Source organism: Triplophysa dalaica, chromosome 4 (assembly GCF_015846415.1).
Source record: "Triplophysa dalaica isolate WHDGS20190420 chromosome 4, ASM1584641v1, whole genome shotgun sequence".
NCBI classification, from domain to species: Eukaryota; Metazoa; Chordata; class Actinopteri; order Cypriniformes; family Nemacheilidae; genus Triplophysa; species Triplophysa dalaica.
In genome coordinates this window covers 19,261,190-19,282,728 of record NC_079545.1, presented here as the reverse complement: position 1 = coordinate 19,282,728, position 21,539 = coordinate 19,261,190, and the positions used below count along the sequence as shown (strand labels likewise).

Genomic DNA, 21,539 nt, shown 5'->3' with positions numbered 1-21,539 from the left:
GCAACAGCTGCTGTCATCCCCCTGAGTCCGCTCTCGTAAACTCTTCTTCCCCTCCTTCAAGTCTAAACATTCATTTGTCATCTCTGAAACTGAACTCTTGTTCAGGAAAAATACCTTGTTTTTAAACCAGACTTTGTGCCAACACCAACTGAATACTCAAGCTCCCCCAATGCCCCCATCATGCCACCAGTTTCTGCCACCCCTCTTGTGTTTCAGTCAGCTCTCATTTTTTTCCTGGTTCCTGTCTTACTGGAATTCTGCCATTTCTTATCTCCCAGTTGCATAGTTCTCAAGTTTCACCCTGATCTGCCTTCGCTCTGTAAAAAATCTTCTGGAACGTATCTGTTTTAATTGTTGGTCAGGTAGCCAAAATTTGTAGAGGAAAGAAGGGATGTTTTCGTTTTTTGTAGTGGAATTTTTTTGTTAAGGTAAATAAGACATGCGTTAGGTTTCTCTCAGTTACAATCTCAATTTTATCCACATATGCCATCTGAGATTTAAGTCAGTAATTAGGGGTCACTTTGCCTGGGTTTTGGACTTTTATTTTGAAGTGTTATCATGTCGCTTGTGCTGGTTTCCTGTTTGGTGTCGTAATTGTTAGCACCTGTGTTTTGCCTAGCCTGATTAGCATGTGTATATATAGCCCAGTGTTTGTTCCAGTCCTTTGTCTAGTGTTAAACGTGTTAGATGGTTTTCATGGTGATTTCTGTTTTCGTTCTAATGTTGTTTTTTCACTCGCTGTTTTCCATTTCATCGTTGTGCCACTTGCTCTTGTATTTGTTGCATTGCAATACTTTTCTGATTGTCACTCTGTTTAATTTTTTTGTAGATTTTATATTAGCAATGTCTGAGGCTGAAGATGATGTCATCCATCATCAGGGTGGAATACTTTTGTGACCATCTTAATAATAACAATTCATCTGACAGACTCTTTCCTATACTGAAGGTAGCAGGCATTCAAGTCCAACTTTTATATACCTGAAGAGAAAAGCTGTTTGTCAAGATTACTTCTCAATCACACATTTCACATCAGGAATAACATTGCTATGAAATAAAAAGCATAAACGTTATAAAATGTGTAATTTTAATATAGTTCTGATGTCAGTAGTGCAGAATCTGAGCTCTTAATTGTCCTTCAAATTAGTCAGTGGCCATGTTTTAAAAGGACATTTAAACTGACCAGCCAAGAGATTTGGTAGATTGGGATTCTGCCAATCTCATATTAATCTTGAGGACCTATAGAGTAGTATTGCATACTTCGTATCTTCGAAGAGTATTTAGTTTGATCACATTAAAAAAAGATAGATAAAACTTTATGATTGTTTCCGAAAACATACGGCGAGTGTGGGTAGGCTGAACCATAGCATGTGCGCACCCATTGTCAACAATCACTGCATGTACGGCATCTTTTAGCGCAGGGTTCGGCTCCATATATCAGTTTCAAACGATCTCCAAATCCAGCGTTATATCCACAGTTTATACAATATTCATCACCCAAATGCAGTGAACAAACAAACACCTGAACTTCGCGAACGTATGCTCTCTCTCCTGCTTTCAAGTGAAAGTGACGTCTGTGCATGCTCCTTCTCCTGCTCTCCTTGCTGCCTTGTGGCCGTGCAGCGTGCTTTTCTGTGAGATTTGTCCAATAAGGGACTAAGAAATGTTGGTACAAAACTGTTTCATATGTTCAAAATCACTATATATCGAGCACAGAAATACTACGTAATATGGCAAACTCGTTTTCTGACAAGTTGACCATGTTAAGAATGAGAGGACTGCACGTTAACACTGTAAAGAAGTCAGAATGCATGAAACACCGTTGCACAGCCGCTTTAACTTCTGGAGAAAGTAGTCATGAGATCACTGACAGTCTGACATCCAAGAGAGCCAATTACAGTCATTTATGTAAAAGCCATGTCATCTAAAAGCATTGCTCATCCTTGATCATCCAGAGGAAAAGGAAACCGTTACATTAACCTTCAAAATTCATGCAAATTGTCACTGACATTGATGATTAGCAAAACTTTTCTGTCTACCTATTTGTTCAGTTATGTGGAAAAGTTTGTAGCACACATTTGAACAGTGATAATATGGACTTCTCAACATTGATAATGCTGCAAAGCTCAAAACCTCTCAAGTAGGATAATTGCTGTTGCCTACTAAATATTGTTTTTACAGTAAATTTGGAGTGAGCTATATTTTGTGTCTATAAGGACCCATAGTTAAATGAAATCCCATACTCTTTATACTTGGTTGGATAAGCAATATGTATCACCACTACATGGGACCTGTTTTACAAGCAAAATATATTGAGACAAACTAACATTTTATTTTCATGGTATTTGTGAAATAAATGAAAACATCCACACAGTATAAAAAGCCTGTGCATCACCCTAAAACAAATGCTTTCGCATTTTTTAGCAGAATTGGCTGAAGAAACAGTTTCTGCCTTATTTTAAATACTAGAACTGCATTACTAGATTGTGTTATTGTGGCACTGCTAATATCATTGGCTCCTGTAGGAAAAGTTAAAATGCTTTTCCTAATTTGTAAGTCACTTTGGATAAAAAGTGTCAGATGAATGATTGCATTTCAGTGTTGGGAAGTCTGATGGTAGGAAAGTTGTTGTTGTATCTGGTGGTTCTAGTGCAGAATCTCCTGAGTTTGTATATCTCTGCCAAATAATTTGGGTTGTGGTTTTTGTCACGGCCACTGATAGGAGAACAAATTTCCAATAAAAATGATTTACAGTATCAACCATTGGTTTTACAGAGAACCTCTCCCAAATGTTTCTCATTCTCCTCTCTCTCCAATATTAGATCCTGCAAGAATGAGTTCAAAGGTTTATGGGTCAGTGGTTTCAGACAGCATATTTGGATACTGTTGTTTTGGCAAGCCCATACCTGTATTTCCTTTTCTTGTCCGTCTATAAGGTCAGGAAGCAGATGGATGATTATGAGGGTGCCTATAGTAACATATATGTAAATAAAACAGTATTTTTCAGCCTTGCCATCCCTCTGTTAAGTGTTCTTAGAGACAGTAAATTGTGAAGGCTTAGTCAACTTAGTCAAGGCTATCAATGGGTTAAATGCATGTCTTGTAATATCTTGTATAATCTCGCCAGAACAAGCTGGGAAACACTCCAATGCAAACACTGCGCTACAGATAAAAAAAATAATTATTTTTCCAAGTTGTTTTATAGCACATGCTGGTCTTATTTAGGTCATTTAAAATCACTGTTTTGGCCACTGACATACTGTAACAATGCTTTCTGCTTGATGTAATAACCCCAGTCTGTCCCACTACCCACAATGCACAGTGCTGACACGATTCTCAAAGTTATATACTCCTCAATGATTGAGGTCAGATTGCCATAAAAGGCCTGAAACGAAGAGCATGCAGCTGTTATATTCTGCTGCTTGAAATATTACCTATTTTTTCCATTATTCTCTCCTATCCCTGTCTCAGGAGTTCAAAGATATTTCAGTGTTTTTATTCCTGCATGCAGACGGTCATGTTGTCTGGATAAGGCCACAGAACCAATTTGAAACAATTATCAACAATTAACTACAGAAAGGATGCAAACTGTACAACAGAATAATTCTAAATGTTTTATTAGGAATAAATACCTTAAAGCATTAATAAGAAAAAAATATATTTATGTATAACAAGACATAATAGGTATTTACATGACTTGTGCACAGCCAGATGGATGTATACATGGTATACAAGCCCATGCAGGACAATGAAATCTTTTGCTGTACAAAAGCGCAAAAGAAAAATATGCATTAAAGTAATACAGAAACCATCTTTTAGATGGACGATATGGTCACTCTGAAGAACCTCAATCACAAATGGAAAATGTTTTGTGTGTTTCAGGGACTGTCTACAAAGAAAAAAATCTCGCCACTAAAGCGCAGGGCGGGACACTGTATAACCGTCTGCCACCAGTTCTTGTAAATTCATTATAATAGCAAAAATAACTTAGTTAAAATGGCAACTGTACCAGACAGGGCATGATTATAGCAGCTGCACCTCTGGCTCAGTGGTAGAGAAGTGAAGGAGGACATTTTGGTGAACAGCATTACAACAACAGCACAAAAGGGTGACTCCTTTTTTTAAATTGGACGAGAAGGGAATGTTTTTGGCAGTATAAAACGTGCCTGACAGCAAGACATATCCTGGCCAGAAAAACTGGGTCTGCTCAGCTAAATAACAGGGGCACTTGGGGAGATGTATGGACATGTGAAAAATCAAAGGCAAAGGCATACATGCTAACACAAATAATGATAAGACGCAGACCTTGTATACACAAAACTGTCTTCTTGCCGTTTCATTTTAAGGGGCTAATATATCTCTTAAGGCAAAAATATTTCTCTGGTCTGCACTTTGTAAAAATGGCACCTCTGAGTTACTGCACATCATATTGCAGTGGTAAAGATTGATCGTAGGATTGTGTGAAAGGGCATGATGGAAAATAGCTGTGCTTGTCTGAGACAACTTCCAATCACAATACTAGACCGATGACTTAATTTAACTGCGAGATGTAAAGCATGCTTCCTGCTTCCTCCCTCTACTTGTGAGTTGCAAAAAAATGCTAATATTTAGGTCTGTGTGTTGATACGGAGATTGCGCTTGCACCTAAACCTTATGTATGTGAAAGGAGAGAGCTGCTTGCATGTAGTTGATTTTGAAGTACAGCAAAATGTATAAAAATCGATTTACACAATTTTACAAATATTCACCTCTGTGGAGGTTCTGAATATAACTAATCACTCCCCAGATAATTTTCCCAAGTCGCCATTGCTGCTCTCTGTGCTTTGAAGAGTTGCAGCCAGTTCCATGCAGTACATGGGCATTTTCCGAGCTAGTTTATTATATACCCTGTGGAATGTTTCTGTTAACCCAGATGGAGGACATCAGTGTTTGGGTTGGGCTCCACTGCGAGCATTCATTGAAGGTCACTTCAAACATCAATAGCTCACCCACAAAAAGTACCTTTACACTTGTGTAAAATTCAATCAAAAGTAATGGATTTGTGCAGCGTGGGATTGTTGTGAACAGCATTAAAAACATGTAAAACTCCAAAATCACATTATGCATATATTTATGTTGTTTTGGCCATAGTTAAGTAGCACCTGTTGACGTAAATGCCATGCTTATAAATTTGGTCTCATCCGGATGATTTTGAAGACTTATTCAACAATTTGGCTACATTTAGAGGTAGAAAACTCGTTGCAAACGTGTTCAAGGCAGTCGTTTGCAAGTGTTTGCTACAGTTTTATCTTTCCTTCGTTCAGAAAGCATAAACTATATAGCCTCTTTTTTTTATCATTCCTCGGTTGAATATTTAATGTGACACAATGTAAGGTCCATTTATGGAGGTAAGGATTATTTACAAGGAGTTAGTGAACAGAAGTCCAGCTCCTGCGGCTTCTTCTTGCCTGAGCATTGCTCCCTGGGCAGCAGTTTTCCTGTACTTGTTGAACAAAGAAGCAAGCGCCGTTTGAAGCCCTTCCCACAGGTCTTGGAGCAGGGGGACCAGTCGCCCACCTCCCACATGGGGCAAGGATCTCCGCATACCCGAATGGTTCTGGGCTTTTGGTCAGGGTCACAGTCAAGCCCAGGCCCACCATCCCCTTTAAGACATTGCATCAGTCTCTTCTGGAGTCCGTTACCACAAGTAACAGAGCACACATCCCACCCTCCAGCCACCCACTTTGCTGGTGATGCTATGCTTTCTTTGACGTAAAGTGGTGAGATGTTGTCCTTGAGGAGGTCTAGCTCTTTTCCAACTTTATCTCTTTCTCCCTCTTCCCTAAGGACGCTGTTTTCCACACTTGCCCTTTCCTCCTTCTTTTGTACCTTGTTTTCTTTGCTATCCCGTGGCAGGAAGAAGGAATAGCGAATACGTGGAGGTGTCATCTGGCCCACCGACAACACCTCAATGACCAGGGCCTCACCCAGAGGCTTAACCGCCTGAACAGTCTCAGAGGAACCAACGGTTCCACTGTAGCGGAGCAAGCTGCCTTTTACCAGAATGTCTTTCTCCATGGCGGAAACCACATAGTTTCCATTGAGCAGGTACTTGCTCTGGCTGTTCTTCACAGCAAGGTAGTTGTCATCACTCAGAATTCCCTTATAGCCACGCTGTCTGATGTCGATGTTAGCGGCTCCCACAGGAAGCATGACCACAAAGTTGTAGCCATGGCTGAAAAAAGAAAGGTCAGAAAAATGATTCAGAATGATTCTTCTTTATTGTGTAAATAGGCCAGTATGTGACAAAAAATATTACTAATATAAACTATTGGTAACACTTATTTCTCACTATAAAGTAGTTGTTATTAGCATGCCTATTATTGGCATATTGGCTGTTTATTAGTACTTATAAAGCACATATTCTCCATGACTATACTCTGCATCCCTAATGCTACCCAAACCTAAACCTAACAACTATCTCATTAAATATTAATGAGCAACAAATTAAGAGTTTTTTGGGGGGAAAGTCGTAGTTAATGGTTTGCTAATAGGGAGAATTGCCCCCTTCACTGAAGTTTGACCAAACTGTTTTATCATTACCAAAAGCAGCCTTGTAATGATATACAGTGTGTGATTTTAAAGATTTGCATGATTTTCAAATATGTCTGGGTTATATTGGAAAGGTAGGTGTTGTTGTACAGCATAGTGCACCAAGATCACTCACATGGGCTTAGTGAAAAGGCCTGACACCTTCTTGCAGTTCTTGTTATCTCCTCCACATATACCACACTTGTCAAACTTCTTGTTGGAGCCCAGTTTTCCATCACAACCTGCCTTGATGCATTTGCCTTGCACACAGACAGATGAGGAGTCAGGAGAACAAGGTGTTCCATCCACAACCTATGAAAAGCACAGAAAAGTATTTAGCATGCATAAATTATGCAGAAAATTATTTTTCACTTGGACATGTGAGGTGACAGTGTATAGGATGATGCAGTAGTGTCCGTTAATGGTTGATGTGCAGCTATGCCATGAAAACTCATGCATACATTACGTGAGCAATGACTTTTTGAATGGCTAACCTCTGTAATGACCTTGTTGTATGGTGACAACATGGCAAAATAATTATTTTTGACGAAAAAAAAAACATTGGATAATGTCTAATGATTATGATTGAACAAATCATGTTTCTTATTTGTAATCTATTGTAAATATGGACGTTAAATGATGATACACATATACATGATAAGTCATATACAGCAAGTACTGTACATCAACATAAGTTGCTTGGTTTCAGCACAGCTTTGCAATGAGGTCTGATTTTAACCATAAAAATATGTGTGCACAGGAGGTCCAGCCAAAAGCGAAACATACTGTATGAGTCTAGTATGTCTGCTATTAAGATATTTTTGTCCCTTCCCTATCTGTTGACAGCTTGATGATGTGCACCTTCAAATGAACAACAGCACTTTCTGGATTACTCTGGTATTGTTTTGTTATTTTAACAGCATGGCAGTCTTATAAACATATCTCTGATGTTTTCTGGTGCCATGATGTAACCGTTGCATCTGTGAAGTTTTAGGCTTGTTTCAAATTTTGGTAACCGAGACGGAGACTGAAAACTTTATATAATATAAAACAGTGTGTGTTATTCTGTATTTAGATTGAACTCAAAAAATGGATGCATAATGTTTTATCATCACATTCTTTAGTCTGACCATTTGTTTTTAAAATTAGTTTTGTAACTGTTTTGTGGAAGTCGCGTATTAACATTTGTATCACTCACCTTTGGGGCGAGGATGTAGAAGTAGCCTGTTCCATTTGCTCTGCAGATCAGCTTGCACATATCTTTGGCGGACACGCCAGAATATTTGGGCACCCACACCACAGATGGGGTGAGCCGGTTAGTGTTCAGACTGAAGCCATTATAATCTTCACACTGCTCCTCACGATAGCTCTTGCCTACAGAAAAAAGTGAGGCAGATGATTACAAATGGTCACACATGTAATACAAATCAGAACTATATTTCTAAAAATATAACAATATCTCACAGACGTTATATTACTGCTACCTGTTGTTAGTGTATAGCATTATTAAATGGGTTTTAATACCTGTGTCAGGGCATGGGGTGAGATTGCAGGACCGATATTTAACTCTCACTCCCTGGCAGTATTTTCCACCATTAACTGGAGCAGGGTTGACACACTCTCGTTTTGACAGCTGTACACCGCCTCCACAAGATCTGGAACAAGTTCCGAAAGGTCCCCATTTACCCCATCTGCCATCCACCTAGGAGAAAGAAAAAGAGAGTTATGTCACTCCCTTGACCTTCACATTATACTCTGTTTTATATCTAAACTCCACGTGACCACTACAAAGATGTATCTACCTAACTTATGTGCAGAATTTCTAAGCAACAAGGCAAATAAACCAGTGCAAAAGATCGAGAGAAGTACGTTTAATAGGTTGGCATCCTTGTGTCAAATCTTTATTGTGGTCACATGATATTTATCACATTGCAATGTGGACTCTGTGTTAACAAATTGGTTTGCTAAATTCCCTTTTCTGAAACGCAGTGCATGTGAAAGTATGACCCGCTTATAACTAATATTTGGGGGTAACCAGTGCATGTGACCACTTAAACGCCAATGTATTCACCTACAGTACATGCATTACCTTAGTTTTAGGCATTTCTTGTTTCTCTATACAAATGCCCCGCATACAAAGCTTTCCGTCCCCACATCTGGTCCCGTCTGCCCATGGAAAGTGTCTTGTCTGGCACACCAGCTGCCCACGGGTCTTCCCCGTACACCATAAGCGCTGACACGGTGCCTGCATGAAGGGGCACGGCTTCGAACCAGCTCCAAACGCAAGCTCGCACTGCCGCTCTAGACTGTATGATGCGCCCGGGAGCACATCTGGCAGAGCTAAAGGTTTCTGAGGTTGATCCAGCAGACAGTCACCTGCAGAGATGATAGGTAATGATAGAGCATTATGCTACACATGTACTAAACTTTACAGTTTTGTATAAAAAAAACAAGGCACCAAAAGTATTTGGAGACTAAAACGACACTTACAACTATTTATTCACTGACTAATTCATTGCATTAGATAACATATTATTCAAACCAAATTGCATCTGCAATAAATGATACAAGAGCTTTTCTCAAAATTAACTTCACTTTTCTTAGTCATTTTAGCAAAAAGCATTACTTTATGTAAGTGCTCCAACTTTTCACTTCTAAAACTAAGCAGTGTTGACATTAAATATTTGCCATAGATTATGTATATGCACATATTAAAATGTATATATACTGTACATATGTCTCACTCCACAAAATGCAAAACCCTCACTGTAAGACCTCACTGTAAAACTCCACAAAAACACTTCAGTCCCTGTTACGTCAGCCCCAGTTACGTCAGTCAAAGCACTGTTTCAAGAAAGATTTAGATCACCGAATTGTTACAAGCTGCTAGCTTTCATTGGGATGCGTATTTCTTTTAAAAGACACTTTCAGAAAGCAACAACACCGACATGCTAAACACAGGCCTACCCGTCACTGTGAGCATACACACATCCCAGATGTTCCCATGTGGCTTCCTTTGACTTACCGTGTCCACTGTCCAAAAAATCTGTGATAATGGCAGCACTGCACGGGGACCAGGGACTGGTGCGATTGATTCGGATCAAAGTGGGAGACATCATATGATTGTCCTCCAGCTTGCCGAACACCTCCTCACATGCCTTAACATTATCATGGGGCATATTGAAGACATGTCCTGTAGAGGAGAAGAGCAGTTGAAAAGAATAAATGTGATGCGTGCCAGCACTGAATGCTAATGTAAATGAACCGTCTCTTGAAATTTTATGCAAATGTGAATTTGGATTTTAGCCTTTTATTTCACAATTCCAATAGCTTTGGTCACATTTTCCTGTCAGCAGTCAGGCCACATTTATATTGAACAACTTTTGCAATCCGTCCAAAAGCTCCCCACATTTCCTCCCTGGCCTTGAGGGGAAACTTTACCAAAACCGCCTCTGAGGCTTCCCACATGGAATTAAGCCACTTCAGTTAAGCTTAGCTTTCCTCAACGGTTCTACAAAATCCTAAAGAAATGTCTGAGAAATTATTATGTTTAAGAGGTCATTTAAACTGAATATCCTTAATCTTTCAGACAATATTCTGGAGTTCTTCCAGTGGATTTTGTAAGCAGAAACTATTGGCTCTAGTCCCAGATATTACGATGCATTGGTTTAGTTTAAGGGATTTCTCAAAATAAAATGATAACAGGTCTGTCTTGAAAGCTTTATGTTGTATGCTATATTGATGTTAAAAATCTGTTTTTACCTCCAGAACCCGAATGTATGCTCTGTACTGTACATATGTTTACACTTACCAAGCTCATGGGCAGTAGTGAAGGCTGATGGCAACCCATCATCTTCAATCACAGAGCAGCTTCTCTTGGGGTCACACATGGTGCCTACGTCTGCCATACCCAGTGTGTCACAGGTTGATGCTCCACACAGGTCCTAAATCAGTGAAGAAAAGACCAATTGTCATCACCCCAAATTGCCTTTTGTAGATTCCAGATGAGGCTGTTGTGTAATTCGACATGGGTACAAATTAAGGTTTCCTTGATTTAGCTTAACCACTCTTAACCAAAGTGTGGTTAAGAGGACTTCTTAAATATTTCACACCTTTAGTCTTAAATAAATATCTTGAATAAACAATAGGCCCAAGTCTAAAACTAAGTGTTATCAGTCAAATGATAGAAGTTGATGTTTGAAAGGCTTCACTCACGGACACACAACATTAAGCTGCGTTTAAGGTGTAATATAAAAGCACACTATTTGCCTTTCCTAAAGCACCTCCAGGAACATAGATATTCACCCTGAAAATAAAATTTGAATTTTGAATGAAGCGGACATTTTTCAAATGCCCAAAATATCTCTAATTCCTGGCATTAAATGAGATACTTTTTGGTGTACCATGAGGCCTTTCAATTTGAAAGAATTTCCAGCTGAACTATATTTTGTCACCACACAGTTTAAAACAGATCTGCCCCAAATGTCTGTCGAGCTCTTCTGACTCAACATCATAATAGTAGGTTTGCTTGTCGACCATATCCCATGGTGCAACACCCTCGTCTTGCGAATCCCCAAAAAAGACCTCAAAACATCTTTCTGGTCATGAAACATTTTAAGGGGGGAAAAAATTCCACTTTTAGGAGAGAAAATGTTTATATATAAGTAAAACTCCTTAAAACACCTTCAGTGCGACAAATTGTTTACAAATCTCTGACTGATGATGAAAGCTCAAACCGTTTACACTCTTTGAACTGTTCAGCATGAATGATTTAAAATTATTTGTTGATAAGCACGGCCCATAACCATTTGACCTATAGTTTTCCAATCCTCATCTCTTGTTTTAATGTGAGAACAGCTGCTAAATCACAGGGATCATCAAGACAAGTCTGTCCTAAAAAAGATTGCTGTCAAAAATGTGGATTCTTAAGTCATTATTTGGGGATTTCTGTGATTATGATCTATGAGAAAGATCATAGATGTAAAACTAAAACTTGACCAGAAATGGAACGTAAACACCAGTGTGACTGTGACAGAATGGCGCTGTCCGTCATACTCTGCTCTGTATCTCTCTAAATAATGCTGGATTTTGTCCAGGAAGATATTCCAATCACTAATTTGACAGTGCATAAAAGAGTCACAAAGGCAGCTGATCACCAAGACACTCAAGCATCATAACTGTGGTTTTAAGGTTATCACTTTGGTCAAAGTACACATCACACAGGTATTAAGGGCAAATTCTTCAAACAGTGAAGTTTAACCCTATAAATGCACACTATATGCACAATGCATAGTTGAATAAAGCCTTTGTACTTTTGTTTGACACATTTACCAACTATTACTGGCCACTAGAGCAGGCAAGATATTAAAATTGAATTAACTGCTTGCTCCATATTATGATAGACAAAGTTTCCATTCAAAATGCAAAAAATGCTCACAGCGCATTCATGTAAATACTGGTAACATTATGCACATTATGTTACTTTGTACTCCTTGTGTCCAATGACATGATTTTGTAAAAATGGGGGTTCTATGGAGTTCTAAGCCCACTGGATTTGGCAGGTGGACGAATCTGACTTTTTGAGGCTTAATGTACAGTTAGCCAGTGCTCTCAGTGATTCCATAAATATTGAGCCCCGTGTCCTTTAAGTCATTGTTTTATGTCCATTGTTTCTCTTCAATCAACTTCTCTGTGTTTGGCCAGAAATTTCTTCAAAAACTGTGGATAAAGATGAGGGGTGGGGGATTTACCCATACTCTCCACAAGCAGTGTTGACCCAATTGGCATCCATCGTCATAAACATACGACTTCCATTATGCCTTTACAAAATCCAAACTGTTCCATATGTGCACTCCTCTCTCTCATGTGCTCACTAACCCATTCTCTTTTTTCATTTGCTCTCACCTTACTTCACATTTTCTTTAGATACCGTTGTTTTACTGAGGAATTAAAACTATCCACATAGAATAACTGTACTGAATTATAGGTATTGCCACTCAGGTACTGTAGTTTTAGTAATCAACCATGAACAACAATAAATTTCCAATTTTTTGTGATTTTACTGTCTGTTTTGTCTTTTTTGTGTTCTTACTACTATGTTCGTGTGGCATGAAGTTCTAACAATCTTGATACTGATTCAAATTGAAATCACAATATGCTGCCGTTTTGCCATTTTCTTTCTGTTAAAATCCACAGCTGACCGAAAAGCACAACTAAGCATTTTGTCTAGAATTGTCCCACGTGACTAGGTGTGCACAAAAAACAAGCTAACGGGGACAGTAAGCAGGTCGAGAGTAGGGCTTATATAACCCAAGGCTGTTGATTCACATCATTGGTTTGAGACCCAACTAAGAAGAAATTTTAGAAAGACATATGTTGGATTATGGTTACATGACAGAAATTCTCTGAATTTGGTACTGTACGTATATGATGAGTTCATGGACTCAAATTCAAGTCTCATCTCGAACAATGGCGGTACCCATTAATTTGCATTGGTTTTGTGTCTTTACTATAGAAATGAGTGGGAACCACCGTTGTTCATTACCAATACCTTTAAAAATATTTTCTTTTGTGTTCTGCAGAAGAAAGTCTTACAAGTTTACATTTTCAAGAGAGTGATGATGAATAATGACAAAATTTTGGGATGAATTATCGCTTTATGCATTAGGTGAGCATGGATTGTGATTAACCGATTACGAGCCATGCCGATGCCTTTTTGGATGCACTGCCAGTGATCAAAAATTGTATCTGCTGTTATTACTATTCCACTATGTTACTTTACACATTTTGTTTTTTACCCTGTTATAAGATGAATCATTCAGACTGCCTGGATGAGCCAGTTCTTATATTAAAAATTATATATACATTATAGGCTCATTCTATTATAATGCAGAACGTTTCTGAATAGCTTGACAACGATATTTTTTAAAGATTTGTACATTGGTTTATATAGTTGTTAATTGTATTCAAAGCTTTTTTTACGAGAACACTGTCCATATCCATCGACCTAATTTAAAGCGGGCGTAACACACGGTTTCTGCCAATCTCATATTAATCTCGTGTACCTATAGAGTCGTATTGCATACTTCGTATCTTCGAAGAGTATTTAGTTTGATCACATTTATAAAAGATAGATACAGCTTTACAATTGTTTACGAAAACATACGGCGCGTGGGGGGGGGAGGGGGAGGCAGAACCAAAGTACTTGCGCACCCATTGTCAACAAAACATAGACATCAGTTTCACTCACCACATGCGGTTCATGTCCGGCATCTTTTAACGATGGGACGGGTCCAAATATCAGTTTCAAACGATCTCCAAATCCAGCTTTATATCCACAGTTTATATAACATTCATCATCCAAATGCATTGAACAAATAAAACACCTGAACCTCGCGAACGTATGCTCTCTCTCTCTCTCTCTCTCTCTTCTGCTTACAAGTGAAAGTGACGTCTGCGCTTACAAGTGTAAGTGACGTCTGCGCATGCTCCTTCTTCTGCTCTCCTGTGGCGGTGGCGCGTGCTTTTCCAGGAGAATTGTCCAATAAAGGCTAACAAACGTTGTTACGAAACAGTTTTATATGTTCGAAAAAATCTTGCAGAAACCTGTACGATCGCTGGGGGAGTGTATCGAGCACAGAAATCCTACGTAGTACAGCCAACTCGTTTTTTGATAAGTTGACCATGTTAAACATGAGAAGACAGCACGTTTAACATTGTGAAGAAGTCAGAATGCATGACACATCGTTGCAGGGCCGCTTTAGGTATTTAGTTCATTTAAGCATTTGATTAAAAACTAATGTGCAAAAGATAAACCCGTACTTGCTAGAACTGTTGTTAATGTGGCATTTTGATACAAATTCATGTATGTGACCTAATGCATAGCCCACAATGAATTTGAATCCTCTATTTCATTCCTCTAATTCCTCTAATTCCTCTGCAGTTGTTAAAAAGGACACTAGGCCTTTAAATGGTGCTCTTTGATGGACTGCTGAATTTAGGATGTCAACAGGCTTGCTGTTACCAACTAACCAAATTGCATAAGAACCCAGGGATCCGTTATCAATTAACAAGGCACCACATTGCACTGAAACATCAAGTATTAAGGTAAACAGAACTATTTGCAATCTGGAATAAACAATGTCTCTAAAAAGAGAGGGCAGTGTGCATTGCAGAAGTACATAAAAGGCAAACATTATGATTTAAAGTAGATGAACTTACATCATCTTGTTCAAGGCAGAACAAAGACAACATGCCTTCAGGGGAGCTAGCATAGTTCTTCTAATTATTTGGAACAGATTCTCAAACTTTCAGGATTTAACAATGTTATGGCACTAGCTGATTTAAAGGGTATAAAGATTTCCCCACAGGGCTTTAATTGTAATTGGCTCTTCCTTCTTAACAACTTCTTTACATAGCAGATTATATTCATGGATGGATTCACGCAGGGGCCTACCGGGCATTTGTCCAAGGCCCCAAATCAGCAGGGGGCCCTGATGAACTGCAGAAACCTTGCATATTTACTAGAAATATTGTTTTATATAATTATTGTTTCATGCCAATTACTGAGTAATCTCAAACAGTTCATACCACTAGCAGGTATGCCAGTTGTTGCTGTAATCGGCAAAAAATAAAAAATAACATCGCTTGATGGCAAGTGGGACTGAAGGGTGAAGGGAAATAATTGTATCAAATAAAACCAAAAGTTTAAAACAACTGGATTATTCAAAATACGCAACATAAATGTAAAAAAACAAACCATAAAGTGGAGCTGTTAAAATGTAAATGATTAAAGAAAGCATACTCGCTTTCTTAAATGGCTATAAATGGAAACTGGTGAGAGAACTGAACTTTAAGGATGCTGAGGAAAGGTTTTCTTGTAGGACACAAAGGAAAGAAAGCCTTATAATCTACAGTAATCTTTACTTTTTATGAGCTTCCTGTTTATGGTGGTTTTTAGGTTGTTACTAGTGTTTGTACTAGATGACTGAAACAGTACAGTGCGGATAGATTGTAATGTTATAGTAAATTTTACAAGTGTGAAAAGTTCAGCTTTTTTTGTAGTGACAGGCACATCGCATTAGCGAAGCTTTGATGAATAGAAGTATAGACCACTTCACAAGATGAATACACTGGTGCAGATACATCTTACATGTACAATTCAATCGTAAATATATTCGTTTAACATTTTGATTTAGTAATAAATGTTCTGTTGGATGTATGTTCAAATGATTGTGTAGTGTTAAAAAACTGAAACAGGAAATTCTTCTTGACCTGCGTTGGGTATGCGTTGCTTACGTTTTCCAAAGTGGAAGCCGTGCTACAATCTTTTTAAAACCTCTGTGCAACAATGGGCTATTTGCACTTAATATTTGTTTAAACTTGCATGACTGTATGATGCATGCCGTACTTACGATTATATTATAGAGATGAAATAATAAATACCCACAAAATATCCATTGTTGAATTTGGTGTCTCTTCATCATTTAACAGAAAATGAGTTGGTGAGGTCACAGCAGAACTTTCCAAATGGAAAGATATCTGGTTTCATTTGGAATTAAACATTCCATAGGCTTCAGCTGGGATCGGCGCTTTGCAGCAGGTGAGCCATGACACGCGGTGTTCCTCTCTCTATTTTTCCCTTTTGTGTCCCTTCACCACCTTCAGATTTTCTCTCATTAAATACCAGTAATGGGAAACAGAAGGGTGTGGGATGAGTAATTGGGGGAAAGAATCAGATCGCTCCCAGCTGGATGTGCAGTTAGGGGAAGCTCTCTGAGAAACTTCCCGTTAGTGTATCTCCCAGCGTCCTGTAAGTAATCCACTTTAACTTTTGTATTCATTGGCTTGCTGAACGAAACAGATTAAGTGGGATGTCTATGTTATCACATGAATGTGGAAGAGGTTGACGGGTAATTCTCCTGGTTAATTGTCCTAATTTCAAAATTCTCTTGGGCTCTGACAACACCCTCCACACTACAACAAAAAGCTTCCGATAACATAATTTGGTAACACTTTCCTTGAAGCATGTATGTATAATGGATTATAAAGAGTTATTAAAGGGTAAAATGCATTATAATTCTTCATAATGTGTGTTGTAACGCATTATATGTAGTTGTAAAGAATTATAACCAATTTAAAATGTGTAGTATAACAATAAATTGCTAAGTGTTGTAATGTATTAACTGTAATAACAATTATTTATAAGATTATTAATTATTTATAATGCGTTATAAGGACTCTTCAAGGAAAGTGCTACCCATGATTTTAATGACAGCTACGTCCACACGCCTCTATGAAATCATCCAGGGTCTGAAACGAATTTTTACCAAATTTACTGGCCAGAAATATTTATAGCCACCCCTAAGACATATTGTGCTTGATTTTAAAATATGTGTTGGATATAGACATTTCTACCGAGGTAAAAGACGTTTTCTTGTTTTTATTGAAATCAATTGATCATACTTATAGTTAGATATAAATGATGTATCTTGTTGCAGTTTCTTCTTTACAGGTCAGCTGACAGGTAACTGTGTTATTTACTCTCCAAACCAATTTTGGCAAATGCCACTTGGATTTGAAGATAAATGTTTGGTAATGTTGCTCCCAGTGGACAACATCCTGCTTGTCATTTCATTCATCCTTTTTGTGATTAACACTGACTTGCATAATCTTCTCTAGTTTAAGACGTTTTATGTAGGTTAGTAGATGTACAACTATAACCCATCTCCACCTCCTCTTGACTCATTCAAGGCCATGGAGAAACTCCACAATCTCTTTCTCTGTGTTCAGGGAGTAAGGAACATAATGATTGGAAGAATGTAGGGAGTAACTGTGCTCTCTGGCTAAAATGCTTCATCAGTTCCCTTTAGAGACGAAACAATAAAACATGAACTCCCTGCAAAATGATTCACTACAGCTGGTCTAATTCATCCAGACCACGCAGACAGGTCTGCATGGTCAGCTCAGGTCATGTGTAACTGCAGCAGATTAGATACAAACATGCATCATCTGGCATGTTTGGCGCTGGCAATAGTTGTGGGGTGTTTCTGAGAAACAGATGATGGCTTAGGAATGAGTTTGAATGTGTAATGTAGGAGTTTATGTGGGAATGACCGAGTCTTAAATACCAAGCATTTTTTATAACCGCTTCACAGAGTTGCCCTGGCAATTGTCTTTGATCAACAGCTGATAACACTGAGTGCTGAAATAAATGGAAACGATGCTCGGGGGCTCCCATAATTTATTTCATCTGTCAGTCCAATTGATGCATGTTGAATAAGGCAATGGGGTTAAATAAGGGCAGAACAATGTTAAGGTTTTTAGATACCATTGATGGGGAGCAAAATAAATTGATCCCTGTACAAGTTCGCCTGTTTGCGTTTAATTGGAACAGTTTACCTAAAAATGGCAATTATGTCATCATTTACTTACCTTGTTACCTTTGTCTGGTGACAAATACTGACTTTTAATTGTATATGTCCACGCTAAGATTATTTTATAGCTTTAGTTAACATGAAAAGTAGTTATTGAATATCCACATTTTATTGCTTTCCTTTTGTGCTTTTTGTTGTTATTTTTCAACTTGAAAGACCTGTGCCAATTAAATTTGATTATATAGAAAACAATTTCATGTGTTGCATGGAAGAAAGTCACAGAGGTTTGGAAATATGTGATGATGAGTCAGTAATGGCCGGATTGTCATTGTTGGGTGAACTGTTCATTTAAATCTGAAACGACACTCTTAATGTTTTTCCATTCTGCTAAAACCTGCAAAAGTTAATATGATCCACATCTGATCTTGTATGAAAGTTGTTGATGCTCTGTCATCTAAAGTTTTGCTAATCCTGCATTGAAATTATTATTTTAAAAGTTAATTGGGGTAGCAACCCATTTATGTTGGTGCTTTGCATTTTTCCCTATATTTGTTGAATTGCTTATGAGTCAGTATGTGCATTCCAGCTTGCAATGCCAACAGAGGGCAGTAGCCTCAAGGCAGACCTAACCCATGACCCTAACAACACTAATAAACATGATGGGAACCCTATGGCGACAGCAGGTTAGCTGAAGAGGCTGCTCTTGTTAAAGCCTGCCCTTTGCTCAGTGAGACACAAAACACATTTTTAGTGTTTAAATAAGTCCCAAATACCGTTACGAATATATTGCTTTTGGGTGAAAATAAGAACCCACCAGAGTGTCTCCACGCAATATTCAAAAAATGTTAATCAGAATACATTTACATTCATGCATTTAAAATGTATTTAATTTGTAGGTGTTTCCTGGGAATCGAACCCCATGACCTTGGCGCAATGCTTTACCAAGAGAGCTACAGTGGTGATTACAACGTCATCATAAATCATGTCAAAATTGCTTTGATTATTTGCTAAGTAAATTGCAGCTGCCTGTGTGTTGTTCAGTTTGCTTCATGTTGCAGGACATCTTGATATAATTACTGCGAGTTCTATCAGCAGGATCATTCAAGGATTCTATGTGGTTTTTAGCGCTGCTTAGCGGACTGCCCCCTGTTGATGAAGCATAGATTACCCTTACCTGTTTTGTGAATAGGATGGCCGTATCCCAGTACTCCGGATGCTTGTCATTGTTCTTGTTGAGCTTCTTTTGCCAGGTGCAGAAATTACGCAGGGTCATTGCCGCGTTCCCGGAAACCTTGGGTCCTTTCTCCTCCTCGTTAATCACTATAAACTTAACAACCACTATGTTGATGGAGTTGAGAATGGTAGGGTGTTTGTAAAGCCTTGCTGCCACTGACATTAAGGTCAGCACGTAATGCTTAAGGTCGTCACCGTGGAATTTGGCCATTGACTCATCGGCCACCACTAATGTCTCAACATAACGCGGAATGGAGACAAATCTTTTCGAGCGATTTTTCAGGACTGACATGCTCATATTCTTAATGTGTTGTTCCTTCATGTGTCTAAACTTCGCCAAAGACTGGACAATGCTGTTGGTCACGCCGCTGCCCACGCCGCATCTTGAAGTGGAGTTTCCACTCAGATTGGAGTTGGACTTGCGGCTGATAAAATGCGCATCAATATTGTCCCAATCGGTTGCTGATGCGGTGTCGTTGGAAGCCAGTTTAATGAAATATTCCCATCCATCATAGCCAAATGCGCCCTGCAAACCTTTACATAAACTCAGAGCTGCATAGGAATGGGGATCAGAATTCACCTCACCGGCATAGAAACACCGGCTCACATCTGCGTTCTGTGCTGAGTTCTTTATAGTTGCGTCCGTGTGTGACGAGAAGCTTGGGGCAAGGAAGCTGGAGTCCGACTGCAAATCGAGTACAAAATCTTGGTCAAATGCACTTATTTTGAATACAACTCTTTGTGGCAACGTGTTTTCTTCAACACTGAATAAGCTGCTCTTCCCAAGCCTCTGTTGATCCAGTCTGACGGGTGCGCAAAACTGACTTTGAATTGAACCAGCAATTTCCCATTGAACGTAAAACACATTAACAAAAAGAACTGACCTTAGCAACAAAAACATGATTGCGCGCGATATGCAAAACAGTTTTAGTGCACCAGAGACGTATTTGATGTATAAATCGCGTATTGAGAAAAAAACGTTTTAAATGTAAGATTATTCCAGGATGCGATACGTTACAATGTTGCCTTTGCGCGTCCACAAAGTGCGAAATCTGCCGGTCTGGGATCCATCCCTGTCCTCTACCTGTATACCGAAGCGGGTCTCCTCATCTGCCGCATTTATGCGCACACGTCATGTGTAAACATCAAGAGCTACTAATCAGATTTTGGGGAGGTGCTCGAGTGCGCTCATTGGGTATGCCTCTTAGTTTAAGGTTAGCCCGCAATTTGTAGCTGTGTGACATCCCGCACCATCAGACTGGATCGCAGTTCGAGCCGGGTTTCCTTAGTTTTACATGCAGCATCCTAACAGTGACTTGGATGAGGTGACAGATGTACATCTGCGCTGGATGCAACTTACTATTATTTGTCCATATATATATATATATATATATATATGCATTACAATAAAAACGCAAACATATTAAGAGATTTTACGTGTTTAAAGTAAATTATGGAAATGACAGAGGAACTTAAAATATACATTTTGCAACAGGAAACTAATGATATCTGCCAATTTTTTATATTATATGAATATCTGACAATAGGAATATATTTTGCGCCTCAATGGTATCTGTCATCATATCTGTTATCTGTTAAGTAGGCTTCGTTATTAGTAAGAATAGCAAGTGTGTATAATATTTTCTGCCATTAGCTGTCCCCAAAGTAAAATTCAAGCTGCTAAAGATAAAATGCTTAAATTGGCCAGTGTATTCAGTTGTTCAAAGGAGTTACATCGTCCTCTTGTGGTAAAAACATGTCATTGGGTGCATTATTAACTTTTATCCTGACCAATATGTACGACTGGTAAATTTAAATCACCCTCTTATTATGGCTCACCAATCAAAGTAGTAGTTTTTGCATTGTGTTTTTTTTTAATCATTCGTACAGTAAGATCTCATTTTGAATGTTTTTTCAACACAGAAAGCACACAGTTAACGATTTGATACTAGTAAAAAATGGTACAATACTGCCTCTCAGTGGGGGTTTTCATCTTTTGTCATTTATGGCAATGTGCAGTGATAATTCTGCATAACCAATAACATGTTATGTGTGCATTTGTTTAATTTGTTGTGTTTTAGAGACTTTATGAGTTTGTGTAGAGTTTGGTGGTGTTAATCAAACTTTGTGATCGTAATCTCAAACTCTTAAAACCCCCGTCGGGGATGATATTTGTTTTTTTAATGTATTCTACGAATAAAGAGGGTATAACATGATGTAGCGAGCACAGTTAGATTGTAACCTGCACAGTTAGAATGTAACCTTCACAATTCATTACTTTTCAGTATGTGTTGGACCTGTTTGAAGACATCTTAGTCTGCTTACACTCGCGTTTCTTCCAGGATTGCCATTGGTTTGCAACCT

General features: G+C 38.6%; 1 protein-coding gene across 1 annotated transcript; it reads right to left on the bottom strand.

The window, feature by feature from the left end:
- Positions 1-3,598: 3,598 nt before the first annotated feature.
- On the bottom strand, positions 3,599-20,457 carry adamts15a (ADAM metallopeptidase with thrombospondin type 1 motif, 15a). Its single transcript, XM_056746918.1, has 8 exons — positions 19,117-20,457; positions 10,379-10,511; positions 9,593-9,760; positions 8,657-8,943; positions 8,092-8,269; positions 7,766-7,941; positions 6,704-6,879; positions 3,599-6,211 (listed from the first exon to the last, which is right to left on the bottom strand). The coding sequence occupies exons 1-8, from the start codon at positions 20,074-20,076 to the stop codon at positions 5,392-5,394; spliced, it is 2,898 nt and encodes a 965-aa protein (XP_056602896.1). The 5' UTR covers positions 20,077-20,457; the 3' UTR covers positions 3,599-5,391.
- Between the last annotated feature and the right edge of the window lie 1,082 nt (positions 20,458-21,539).